Source organism: Schistocerca americana, chromosome 3 (assembly GCF_021461395.2).
Source record: "Schistocerca americana isolate TAMUIC-IGC-003095 chromosome 3, iqSchAmer2.1, whole genome shotgun sequence".
NCBI lineage: Eukaryota > Metazoa > Arthropoda > Insecta > Orthoptera > Acrididae > Schistocerca > Schistocerca americana.
The window spans coordinates 797,094,350-797,107,991 of record NC_060121.1 but is presented as its reverse complement, the minus strand read 5'-3'; the positions used below and the strand labels follow the sequence as shown (position 1 = coordinate 797,107,991).

At 45.2% G+C, this 13,642-nt stretch overlaps 1 protein-coding gene across 1 annotated transcript in view; it reads right to left on the bottom strand.

Annotated features, from left to right (window-relative positions):
• LOC124606407 (dipeptidase 1-like) overlaps positions 1 to 4,616 on the bottom strand; it is a 124,316-nt gene extending 119,700 nt beyond the window's left edge. Inside the window, exon 1 of the mRNA XM_047138387.1 lies at positions 4,540 to 4,616. Within this exon, the coding sequence (XP_046994343.1) occupies positions 4,540 to 4,616 (77 nt within the window). The remainder of the gene's footprint in view (positions 1 to 4,539) is intronic.
• Positions 4,617 to 13,642: the final 9,026 nt, after the last annotated feature.

The following is a 13,642-nucleotide window of genomic DNA, read 5'->3' as shown; positions in this document are numbered from 1 at the left end:
AAAGATAATTGTTAGTAATAAAAGGGAAAAAGCTTCCTCAGGGGACACCGCTTTAACGAAGAACTATCCGTGCGGGTGCGGAGGTTTGTATGCTCTGGATCCGGAGGGCTATGCGGACGGTGGCTTAGCTACCAGAATGGTCACCCAAGCCGGACAGGCCGAAGGGCAGGAGCCCGACAAAGTGTGTCTCACAACGTCTATATATCTCCATTTTCCTATCCTCATCATGTCCTTGCCTTGTCCTTTTTCCTACCACCCCATGTCATAAGTAAAGTGTGGGGTAGACAGGACTCCTTAGCCATAGTGAAGGCAATCAGTCTACGGGTGACAACCCCGAAAATAAGCCTCTCAGCTTAACAACTGGGGTGGTATCTTGGACAGTGGCTTGCCACTGTCCCACAAAGAATAATCTTCAACTGAGCTTGGAGGAAAATTTCGCTGTATGCACTACCCCAGGTGGTAACCAGTGCACCCTATTTGGCGTTAGCGGACCTTCGGATTCTGGGGAGTCCACATCAACATGCTTTAAGGATAAGTCGGAGCATCCTTAAATCATCGTAGGTAAACTCAGACCAAGACAGCAAAGCTTCTTCGCAACATTTAATACTAATTCTCTGCTCAAAGTGGGTAAATTGAAACATCTGACCGATTCACTTACACAGCACAACATAGTACTGACAGCAGTACAGGAAACCAGAGTCACACATGATTGTGTCTTTGAGTTCCAAGTATACAGAATCCTGAAAGGAAAAGTGGGTCAGTGGGTAATGTAGAATGAACCCCACTTAGTACATGATTTATAATCAGGCATAAGATACTGGATTCAGTCATTGAATTCACCTCCCCAAGCAGTCGTGTATCCATCCTGTCCCTCAAATGTGCTAACAAGGGCTATAGTGTAGTCAATGTACATGCCCCAACCAACCAGCACAACAGACGCAATCCAGACAGAACGGAGAAATTCTGGGAAGACTTAGAAGATATTCTCTCTAAAATTCCAGAGACACACACCGTCATACTGCTTGGTGACTTCAATGCCCAATTCGGAAGAGAGAAAAAGTATAGAAATATAGTGGGCTACTATCCAGCACGTATGAGACCTAACCGCCGTGGGGAACGATTGGTGGATCTGTGTAGGACTTTTGGATTGGTGATGAAGTCTGCAGCCTTCAAACACCTGCCAAGGAAACAGAAGACTTGGATTTCACCTAACACCAACTTGGCTGAATTCCAGATAGATCATGCGGCCATTTCAAGAAAATCTCTAAAGGGAATACAAAACGTGAAGGTACTGAGAAGCGACAATCTGGGCTCAGAGATCTAAATGAGACTCCAGCCCAGAAACACTAGCATACACAAAAGCCTCAAGATCGCGAGATTTGACATAGAGCGACTTAAGAACATTCAAGAATTAAGTCAGAGACTGAACAGCACAGATTTCAACAGCTGCGACCAACTGAAGGGGACTCTTGTGAAGACGGCCAATGAACCGGCCCCCCTCACAAGAAGAGGGAAGCATCCGTGGTGGAATGTAGACTGTGACAATGGAGTAGCCCAAAGACAGACTCTCTGGGAGAAGTTGAATCGTAAGAAAACAAAGATAAATTGGGAGAACTTTTTGGAACAATGAAGGCTAACAGCTAAGATAATTCGAGGAACCAAACGGACCTTCACACAAAACCTACTAACCCAAATCGAAGAGAATTTTGCTAGGAATTAATCCAGAGATTTCTATAGAACCTTCACGCAGATACTCAAAAAATACAATGCACCAAGCCTCCACTTCAGAAACTCACAGGGCAAACTGGTTTTAAACGACAAGGACAACTGCCACCTCTTAGCTTAGTACTTTAAAAATCTGCTCAGCTGTGCTCCACCTAGTGAAGACTTCAACTACAAACAAACCACACCAATCCCGGACTCACTGCCTCCTTCATTGGAAGAAGTTTGACAAATCATTCAACTTATCAAGAATAATAAGGCATCTGGAGGGTACTCTACCATTGATGAACTCTGGAAATGCGCTCCTGGTTAACTGTCACTGTGTGATCATCTGGATAGATGTCTGCCTGTTACACATTACGACCCTCTTCAACTGTCGGCGGTCTCTGTCAGTCAACAGACGGGGTCGGCCTGTACGCTTTTGTGCTGTACGTGTCCCTTCACGTTTCCACTTCACTATGACATCGGAGGCAGTGGACCTAGGGATGTTTAGGAGTGTGGAAATCTCGCGTACAGACGTCTGACACAAGTGACACCCAATCACCTGACCGCGTTCGAATTCTGTGAGTTCCGCGGAGCGCCCCATTGTGCTATCTCACGATGTCTAATGACAACCGAGGTCGCTGATATGGAGTACCTGGGAGTAGTTGGCAGCACAATGTACCTAATATAAAAAACGTATGTTTTTGTGTGTGCTCGTGTACTTTCGATCACATAGTGTATATGTGTTCTGAAAATAATGAACATATGAGGGACAGCTCACTCTGTTCGTCCACGAGACTTAGTAGGCACTAAATACCGGCGCCCAGGTAGACACGTGTTCCTTCATTTCAGCATGGCATTCGATACATTCCGTCACTCCCGCCTACTGAACAAAGTACGAGCGTAAGGAATAACAGACTAAGTTTGTCATTGGATTCAAGAGTTTGTATCAAAAAGAACACAGCATTAAATCTCAATAGGGACAATTATTTAGACATAAAGCCCGCCTGGCTAGCCGTGCGATCTAGGGCGCTGAGCGGGAAGGCGTGCCAGTCACCGACACGAATCCGCCGGCGGATTAGTGTCGAGGTTAGGTGTGCCAGCCAGCCTGCGGATGGTTTTTAAGGCGGTTTTCCATCTGCCTCGACGAATGCGGGCTACTTCCCCTTATTCCGCCTCAGTTACACTATGTCGGCGATTGCTGCGCAATCACTGTCTCCACGTACGTATGCACCATAATTACTCTACCACGCAAACATTGGGGCTACACTCGTCTGGAATGAGACGTTCCAGAAGGAGGGGGGGGGGGGGGGATCTATTGGGGGCCGCACACCACAATGACCCAGGGTTCGGTGTGGGTCGGCGGTGGGGTGAGCGGACTTCTGTAGCTTGTTGTGGGGTTGTGTACCGTCGTTTCTAGGTCCCCAGTTCAGTACATACATACATTCATTCACAGGGAGTGTTATAGCCCCGTTACTTGGAGCAGCATACCTATAAATGACGTAGTATACAACATCGGAAATTCATTGAGACTTTTCACGGATGACGCTGTTTTATATTGAGAAGTCGCAACGTTAGAAAATTAAGCGAAGAGCAACAGGACCTGGAGGGCATCGAAGACTGGTGCAGGGAGTGGCAACTGATCCCCATCATAAACTAATGTTCCTTAGGGGGAGTTGCCTATACATAGAGAGGAAGACCCATTACTGCGCGATTACACGATTGCAGAATAATCACTGGAGGCAATTGCTTCCATAAAATACCTAGGACTATGCATACGGAGCAATACAAAGCGAGACGACCGCATAAAACAAACCGAAGGTAAAGTAGACTCCAGACTGAGATTCATTTGGAATTCTCAAAAAATTTAGTCCTTGAAAAAAAGGGGTGATTTATATAACGCGCTTTCGACCAATACCTGAATATCGCTAGTGAATGTGGGATCCGTACGACACTGAATTCATAGAAGAACTAGAAAATATCCAAAGAAGAGCAGCCCATTTCTTTACAGATTAATTTCGTAAGCCTGAAAGCATCACATAGATGATCAACTAACTCCAGTGGAAGACGCTGCAAGAGAGGCGTTCTGCATTACGTTGTGATCCACTTTCAAAGTTCTCAGAAGAGTCAACAAATATATTACTTCCCACTGCGTATACCTCGATGAAAACGAAGTCAGAGAGACAAAAGCCCACACGGAATCATTAGCGACTGGAACAAGAAAGGGGAGAAATAACAGTAGTACACAAAGTACCCACCACCGTACACCACAAGGTGACTTGCAAAATATAGATGCCGATGTAGACCTAAGAACTATGAGCTTTTGTTAGTCTTCGGTACCGTGAACCAAATCTCTTGTCTCTAACTCTTGGTTTTCCATATCTTGGGGGAGAGGGGAAGTATTATGGAACGAACGAAGAAAAAATTACCGGTAAAAACGGGCTCTGGAATACATACCTTTAAGGCTATGAGCACTTGCTTAGTAGAAGAAATGTTTTCACAGTAAAGAAGATGAACAAATGCTCATACCTATAAAGGCATGTACTGTTGATCCCATGCTTACTAGACATCTTATGCTTGTTCTGGTTCATACTGCCATATTTCAAACCATGTAAACCAGAGACCTCAATAGAACAAATTTATCACACGATAGTGAAGAGGAACAAGTGCTGGTTGTTCTTAAGGTATGCCTTCTAGATCCTTTCCTTAATAGACACTTTTATCTTGTTTTGGTCCGTATTACCACTTCTTAAGGTCAGTCGGTGAAGTTCCGGTTCACCCTGTGTGGAGAACAAAAGAAGTGCAGCGTGGCAGGCGCGACAGGCCTTGACTCACCCGTCGACGAGCGGCACCTCGGCGAGCAGGCGGCGCACGACGTCGAGGCGGCTCTGCGGCCAGGGCAGCCAACCCATGGCCAGCGGCAGCCCGACGCCGACGCCCGCCGCCAGTGCCGAGCCCAGCACGCACACCACCAGCGCCACGCACCACGTGCGGCACGCGCCGCGCCGAGCCCGCGAACCGTCACCTGCGGTAGACACACGGCACGTCCTCTCAGGGCAAGTAGGCGCCGTTAGTATGTCTCACTGACGTCTTTTGATACCATTCCTCACAAGCGACCATTAATCAAATTGCGTGCATATGGAGTATCGTCTCAGTTGTGTGACTGGATTCGTGATTTCCTATCAGAGAGGTCACAGTTCGTAGTGATGAGCCATAAATCATCGAGTGGAACAGAAGTGACATCTGGCGTTCCGCAAGCTAGTGTCATAGGCCCTCTGCTGTTCCATTTACATAAATGATCACGGTGATAACACTGAGCAGGCCCCCTAGATTGTTTGCAGATGACGCTGTAATTTACCGTCTAGTAAATTCATCAGACGATCAATTCCAATTACAAAATGATCTGGAGAGAATTTCTGTATGGCGCGAAAAGTGGCAATTGGCACTAAACAAAGAAATGTGCGAGGTCATCCACATGGGTACGAAAAGAAATCCGATAAATTTTGGGTATACGACAAGTAGCACTAATCTAAGGGCTGTCAATTCGACTAAATACCTAGGAATTACAATTACGAGCAACTTAAGTTGGAAAGACCACGCAGATAATATTGTGGGGAAGACTAAACAAAGACTGCGCTTTGTTGGCAGAACATTTAGAAGATGCGACGAACCCACTAAAGAGACAGCCTACATTACACTTGTCTGTCCTCTTTTGGAATATTGCTGCGCGGTGTGGGATCCTCACCATGTAGGATTGACGGAGGACATCAGAAAGAGCAAAGAAGGGCAGTTCGTTTCGTGTTATCGCGTAATAGTGCTGAGAGTGTCACTGATACGATACGCAACAAAGGCGGTCTTCTTTGCGGCGAGATCTATTTACAAAATTTCAATCACCAACTTTCTCTTCTGAATGCGAAAATATTTTGTTGACACCCACATACGTAGGGAGAAATGATCATCATAATAAAATTAGAGAAATCATAGCTCGAACGGAAAGATGTAGGTATTCCTTTTTCCCACCCGCCATTCGAGAGTGGAATGGTAGAGAGGTAGTATGAAAATGGTTCGATGAACCCTCTGCCAGGCACTTAAGTGTGAATTACAGGGTGATCACGTAGATGTAGATGTAGACATGTGGTTACCCGTCACTGAGGGCGTCGTTCCTTTTTACAGTTTGGGAGCGTGTTGATTTTTCCACGTAATACCTAACTGCACTTATTAAGAATTTTCAAAATAGTATTCTCAACCTTCGGAATAATTTCCACATTTCTTTCATATTCGATAGAAAGTATCACCTTAGGCAGTACAGTTGAACAGGAATAGACACATCTAAAACGGGCAAATCCAGAAGTTGAACGGACAAATATGTAAGGAAAGATCAAAACGTTTGCGTTTCATGGCGTTGCCGCAGTGTATATGCAACGTAGCGCGACCGTGACGCGGGTATATAAGGACGGACATGTAAGCGATGGATTAGTCCGGCATTCTTGTTTTCCCTACGTGCGTCCGGTAAATGTCGCAACGTGAACTATGGCGACGTTACTACCAAATACATCAAAAAAGAACCAACATATTCTCCATTCTTTTCTTGGCTGCCGAAGGACAAACAGCGCTAGACACCCATTGGAGAATGAAAAATATGTATGGGGCACCACGTCTGTCGAAAACCACCGTTTGGGAATTGTGTGCCAAGTCCCGTGCTGGTGGCGGTCCGATACAAGTCACCCGTCTATCTGGGAGGCCAGCCTCGTCCATAATGGGCAAGTGGGGGACACTCAACCATCCGCCCTGTAGTGTTCGTATCTCTCCATGCGATTAACACGCCTGCGGCCCCTCCAAAAAGGCCTTGAAGTGTCGACGATTCCTCCAGTGGAATTCACTGCAAGATAGGAGTAGTACAACATGGGGATGTTTTCCGTTCAAAAATTCTTGGAGGTAGTTCGGGAAAATGTATTACATCCTCGCAAGCTAATGTTGCGAAACGACTATGACAAGAAAATAGAGCTAACAGGAAAGTTTACCGAGAATCGTTCTTTCCATCCACCATTCGCGAACAGAACAAGGCTGTGAGATATGATATAGACATGCTTTATGCCACATATCATAAGGTTACATGCAGGTGGTACGCATTTGACATTCGGTACATTCCACATACAGACACCTGGATCGTTTGGAAAAGATCTACGGAGTTTCTAATGTTATACTGTACACATTAGTTTAGTTCCTAACCGCCGCAAGATATATAAGTGGTGGATAATAAGTGTTCGTTCGAAGACCGTACAGTCAACAGTCGGTACCTCAACCAGGCAAAATTACTGTGCGCAATGCCGTATCCATCCCAATGACACACTTGGTAGAAAATACTCATATGGTAAAGCACCGTGTACTGCTGCGTGAATAATTCCGTAACTGCGTACTGTACATTCTCGGCCGACAGGAACAGTCGACCATTCCAGGTCTCTTTTAAGAGACGTAAGGAGTGAAGATCGTGTTGGGGATGGGGAGGGGGGGGGGGGGAGAGAGATCATGACAACAGGACGATACTCGAGTGCCTCCCACTAGAGGCGGCATAACTTATGCATTACGACATTCGTAATATCGGGAAGCCGGCCCTTGTAGCCGAGCGGTTCTAGGCGCTTCAGTCTGGAACCGCGCGACTGCTACGGCCGCAGGTTCGAATCCTGCCTCGGGCATGGATGTATGTGATGTCCTTAGGTTAGTTAGGTTTAAGTAGTTCTAAGTTCTAGGGGACTGATGACCTCAGATGTCAAGTCCCATAGTGCTCAGAGCCATTTGAACCATAATATCGGGAAGTGCGTTATCATGCATTATCAATTGATGCACAACTCAAAGTGGTTTTCGACAGACGTGCTGCGCCATACACAGTACTCAGTCTCCAGTGAATGTCTACCAGTGTTTGTCCTTTGATAGCCAAGAAACACATTAATCCTGATCTGACGCATTTCTTAATAAATTAGCCATAGTCACGTTTCCACATTTACTGCACCCCCATCGGAAAGATACAAATGCCACGCAAATACCTTTCCTACATGTTGGTGCTTATGTACCCGTATTGGCGTTATGTTGCATTTATGCTGTAGCAATGCCCACGACCGGAAACGTTTTGAACCTAAGCTCCCCTTCCCCTTATATCAGAATTTTCGTATGTTTGCTCAGCTTCAGTTACACCTAATTTGTAAGCATTCCTTTCGTTCCATATCCTACAAAAAGGATATGTTTTATAATGAGATTTTCTCACAGGCTCCTGTGGACTACCCTTGTAGAAGGAGATATGCACTACCCAAACCGAAATCTGTTATCAAAGGCAGTGGTGTCAATCATTCGACCATTCCACTCACAAAAAGCATGTGGGAAAAACGAACAATGCGTGTATTAAATCAGTTTGTATTTTCAAAGAATCTGTACGTTGAGTGTTACCACGTGGTGGGAATATACTACTGTACGAAGTACTGTCGGATTGCAGACGCTAAACTAAGCATAGTACAATAAGGTGGAGCAGCAAGGCCCACACGATCGTTGCTCTATTCATCTGCATTTTCTTATAATCTCACTATTAACAAATGTTCCATGAAAAAATGTAATCTTCCAGATGTACAGCTTGTGCATGCCCAGTTTTGGTCTTTATGAAAATGAAACGCCATCTGCTTATTTTCATCGGCACTTCGTTTTTAACTTCTCTTTCTGTAACTGCTGCATCACAATCTGGGAATCGTTCAACAGTGGACTAATACTGTATTATTTCTATAGTGGTAAACTCTTTCCACAGTTACAAAATTTGATGGCTCCTAGGGTTTGGCTACAGCTTCTGCATGATAATGGCAGCATTTTATTTCGAGATTAGACCAATGTGCTGCTTCTGAATTGCATAGCAAAATTATGTTTGAAGATAAAGTAAATTGCTAACTCATCCATCATCTCGCAATTACATGAATATTACAGTTAGGGCTTGTATCATATTTATTAGTGTAATACTAAGTGAAATGATATTGTAATACACCTTAAATCTTCCTGCCAAAATACTTTGCTGTCACTGTCTGCTGCAGACCTTTGCTTCCTATTAATCATTACTTGTCTCAGTAATAACTGGACATGTAGTTTATAACACCAATTGTTTTAGTAACATTGTCAGGAGAATAATTACCGCGTAACAGTCCCGATTTTTAGATCGCTTACCTAAACTGGTAATTAAAATAGAGCAGTACAAGGTAGACAAAATGAGGAAGTTCTATAGCGTGTTTGTACAGCTAAATTTTGTGCTGCCGTGTCGTGGTTTGATGTTGTACGTCGTACATAATGGGATGGACAGAGGAGTTCCGCGGGTGTATGCGAGATAAGTCTTATCTGCTCCTCTGGCTCATTAGGGAAGCGACTAATTTGCCTGCTCAGGTACGCTTGCGGCAGGCGGCGGCTGGTAAGGAAGATGGCGTCAGACTTAATAGCCTCTTATAACAGTAGCGGAGGGGAGAAGTCCGCCTGTCGTGCCGTTGTGGGCTGTTTCGTTACAGCTACTCCATACTGAACCTTCGACTCAGACAAATTTATCTGCAGGCAGCATGTTTTAGTTGACCAAACAGAGCTTGCTGCAGTCTGGCCCTGTGCAATGTGTTGACTGAACTGCTGCACAGTGTCATGGTGTAGTGGATGCTGTTATGGTAGAGCTGAAGCTAGTACATTCGGACCAAAAAGAGGGGTCTGTGGTAATTGTTAAAAATTTGATCAGTGGCCGTCAGTGTAATTTCCTTGTGCACCTAGCGTAAATGTTACAGAGTGGGAGTGTAATTTGCTTTGAAAGACTAAACCAATGTAATTGTAAATAACACGTCTCGGTTTCGTAGTTGACATCATTACAAAGTTAGGCTACATCCATAAATGTTAACTGTCACAACATTTTATACTTGGAACTGTACTGGTTATGTCTGTAGCACTGTGTGTGGAACTTAAATCAACTACTTTCTTCTAGTGGGAGGCAGTGGTGCGCGAAACATCGCTGTTTCGATTATGATAGCTTTCTTTAGTCATAAATTACAGTAATTAATATAAGATGGACGTTTCGTGTCATTAATTACAGCTTTTATAATAAGGGTGATGTAGATATAGAGGAAGATATATTTTGGTAGTGGTGTCCATATTGTGTCATAAATTATGCTGATTAAAATAAGGTGCGTCTTAAATTGTAACCATTAAAAAAAGTGTTTCGTTAATTGGGCATAAAGATACGAGGAAATCTTGTAGTCATGCAGGCATACTATTACGTCTCGGGAAATAGAATAGCGTTTCATCCCCACGTTTTACTTTCCAGCTGTTTATACCTCACCCAAATTTTCCTAAAACGGTTGCGGGGGGGGGGGGGGGGGGGGGGAGGAGAGATCTGGCAAAAATATAAACTCACTACGGTCTGAGAAACGAAACTGCTGGCCTATGTGGCCGAGCGGTTCTAGGCGCTTCAGTCTGGAACCGCGCGACCGCTACGGTCTCAGGTTCGAATCCTGCCTCGGGCATGGATGTATGTGATGTCCTTGGTTAGGTTTAAGTAGTTCTACGTTCTAGGGAACTGATGACCTCAGATGTTAAGTCCCATAGTGCTCAGAGCCATTTTAGAAACGAAACTGACAACATCTGTGCGCTCCGACAATAAATACTCATTGCTCGGACAGCACTCGCACAGTATAAACACTGCTAGTTCGTTACGATATTCGATAAACTAACACAGGCTCCGACCAATCGCTGAAGCTTTTGCTACGCTATGATCACCATCGTGGACGGTGACTGTTAGAGCTTCCCTGCAACGCAACCCTCTCAAAACTAGCCGCTCAGTCACGCAATGGAAATTGATGCATTTCACGGACCCATCGCTTAAGTGATTGGCGACACAGGCATCGCGTCCCACAACGCAGTTGCACGCTAGCATATTCCACCTTTCGAGTCACCGACAGCAACGTCGACAGGACTTTATGGAGGTGGAAGAACACAAAATGGAAAATGTTTAGGTGTCGACGCCAGCTGAGAAGGAATGATCACCAAACAACATATAAGCTGCACTGCTAACTTATGCACAACTATTTATAAAAGGTCTTTTATCTTGTTTGTTGAAAGTAATGACGAGAACGTAGGTAGACGCCACCCCATGGCACTAGGAAAACTTATTAGACGGGAATGTGAGTCATTATTCAAGCACATAATCAATAATACGTTGGCAGGGCTTGGCCGTCTGAAAATTGGGACTGTTCCAGGATTAACTGTAAAATGCCGTACTTTTCTAGACAAAGCAGATTTGGTGGTACACCGAAATCCTTCACCACTAGTCAAGGTATTATCAATAATGTTCAAACCACGTCTTACGGAGGTCAAATTGCTAACAGAAATGACGTGTTGCAGCGAAGGTTTGTCATCATGTGATTTAGTAACAACTGTAAACATGAAACGGGAAGGTGCAGCAAAGTTATTAACAGTTTGTGTTGTGACACTTAGATCATAGTGGCTACCACAGTCGTTTGTATTCATGGAGTTCACTGTCATGTGGACGTGTAAGCACAGCTCGTCTTGCAGCGCTATATTTATTGCAGCTTGGACACGCCAGCAAGCAGTGCAAAAGTACACAATATGTCATTACTGTGCAGGCCCACAATAAAGTGATACCTGTGGGAGAGCAAGTCAACCAATTTGTACCGGTGGTTACAGTCTCCTGCCTCGAACCTTCCCAATGTATCTGAAACACAAAGAAATTAGCAAAATTACATCTCTCAACAACGTTACCCTCCGAGGTGCAGCAGCTGTGTTTGAAAACAGGCCCCCAAAAATTACGAGGCGGTGTACAGAATTCCTGTCCTTGCCAACTTAACAGTGGCTCAAAGCAAATTTCAGTAACTCCACTTATAATCCGCAGCGACCAACCTGTGCCACGACGATAACGCTGCAGCCAGGAACGGTGGCTCCAGTAGATTCATCGCCGATATCGCTGCATCCTCCTCTCATGCAGCATACTCAACTACACCATCAGCAATGTGTGTAATCTGGGAGTCATAAGGAATTCCACCAAAGCATGGTTCCCTGGGACCAATTCTACCAACCAAAACTCTGTCTCCTCTGGCTCCAATGACTCCTCACCCTTTTCCACCACAGTATCAGAGACTCAACCAAAAGAGTGGATGTTAGGAACTATCTCGTTAATGATTAAGTGTAATTATGGCTGTGATGACTGATATATCGTACTAACAGTAACCTAATGGGCCCACTCGAGTACCACAAAAGCATTCGATCTGCATGTTAATCCAAAATATGTTGAGCCCACTCTTTACACCCCAAAATTACCTATAAAATCGTCCAGCGGAATGCAACATCGCTAAAGACAAACGAAGGTAGACCTTGACATGCTCGCAGCTGAAGCCAGCATTTGTGCCATCACCGAAACGTGGTTAAAACACAACGAACAGTTCGCATTCCAGAAAAGATAGAGATGATAGCCATATGGCGGGCAGCGCTGGCTGTTGGTGAGACAGGATGTCCACTTTTCCGTCATCAGTCCTTGCCCAAAATGGTTCAAATGGCTCTGAGCACTATGGGACAACATCTGAGGTCATCAGTCCCCTAGACGTAGAACTTCTTAAAATTAACTAACCTAAGGACATCACACATATCCATGCCCGAGGCAGGATTCGAAACTGCGGTCGTAGCAGGAGCGCGGTTCCGGACTGCTGCGCCTACAACCGCTAGGTCGCAGCGGCCGGCTCAGTCCTTGCACTTAGCATGATTCATTGTAAATGGTGAGTGTCCGCCTGTGGTTTAAGGACCTCCATCTGAATTTGATCTTATCATATGAAGTACCTAATGACAAACTTTACAAACATCATTTAACAGCAAATCCCTTCTGATATTAAGTGACTTTAAAGGCCACCACGCACTGTGGGATGCAGGATTGCCAACGCAACAGGAAAAATGCTGTAAGTCAGCAGTGGCGGAACACCGAGACGAGTGCGGGAAACCAATGTTTTTTCAAGAAGCCCGCGTCCTGGCGAAACAGCCTCTCACTTTCAAAAGAAAGATTAGAGAGGCGATAGAAATAGCCAAAAGAACCGCCAACATGAATAGAGAGGACGGGTACAAGCTTCCGAGGTCTTGGCTGCCTGCAATAGCAGGGCTACGGAGCGGCGGCAGAGCCGTGGCGGCCCATGCAGACACGCGGAGAGCCGCAGTAGTGGTCGCGAGCACACAAAGCAATGGCACGCCGCAGCCGGCTTCTGGACAGCATGGAAACAGTGTGACGTCACAGCCATCACCTGTTCGCTATTCGTCCGTCTCCTCCAATGGGGTGGATTAATATAAAGACCAATAGAAAACAGCTATTTCAGCCAATGACAGATAATAAAGGAAACACCAATAAAGCATACCTTTCACCCCTCCTCCTCCTCCTTTTACAGCCAATCAAGTAACGACACGGTTTTCTCGTGCAGCTATTTAAGGAACCAAGTGTGTTCATTTAGCAGTTAACGTAAGGCCCTGATGAAGGCTAGCTGCAACGCTGGCCGAAACGTTGGCGCATTTTAAAATTGTGACGATGCGGTCTGATACCCTGAAGAATTTTATTGAAGAGGAAAAATGCTATTGGAGGAACTACAGCTGGAAAACCCTGTAGCCGGCCGAAGTGGTCGTGCGGTTAAAGGCGCTGCAGTCTGAAACCGCAAGACCGCTACGGTCGCAGGTTCGAATCCTGCCTCGGGCATGGATGTTTGTGATGTCCTTAGGTTAGTTAGGTTTAACTAGTTCTAAGTTCTAGGGGACTAATGACCTCAGCAGTTGATTCCCATAGTGCTCAGAGCCATTTGAACCAAAACCCTGTAGTACTAAATAATGGCTCACCCACATGAAGAGTCCAAGCAAATGAAACAGCTATGGCAATTGATTTGAGCATAGTATCCCCTGC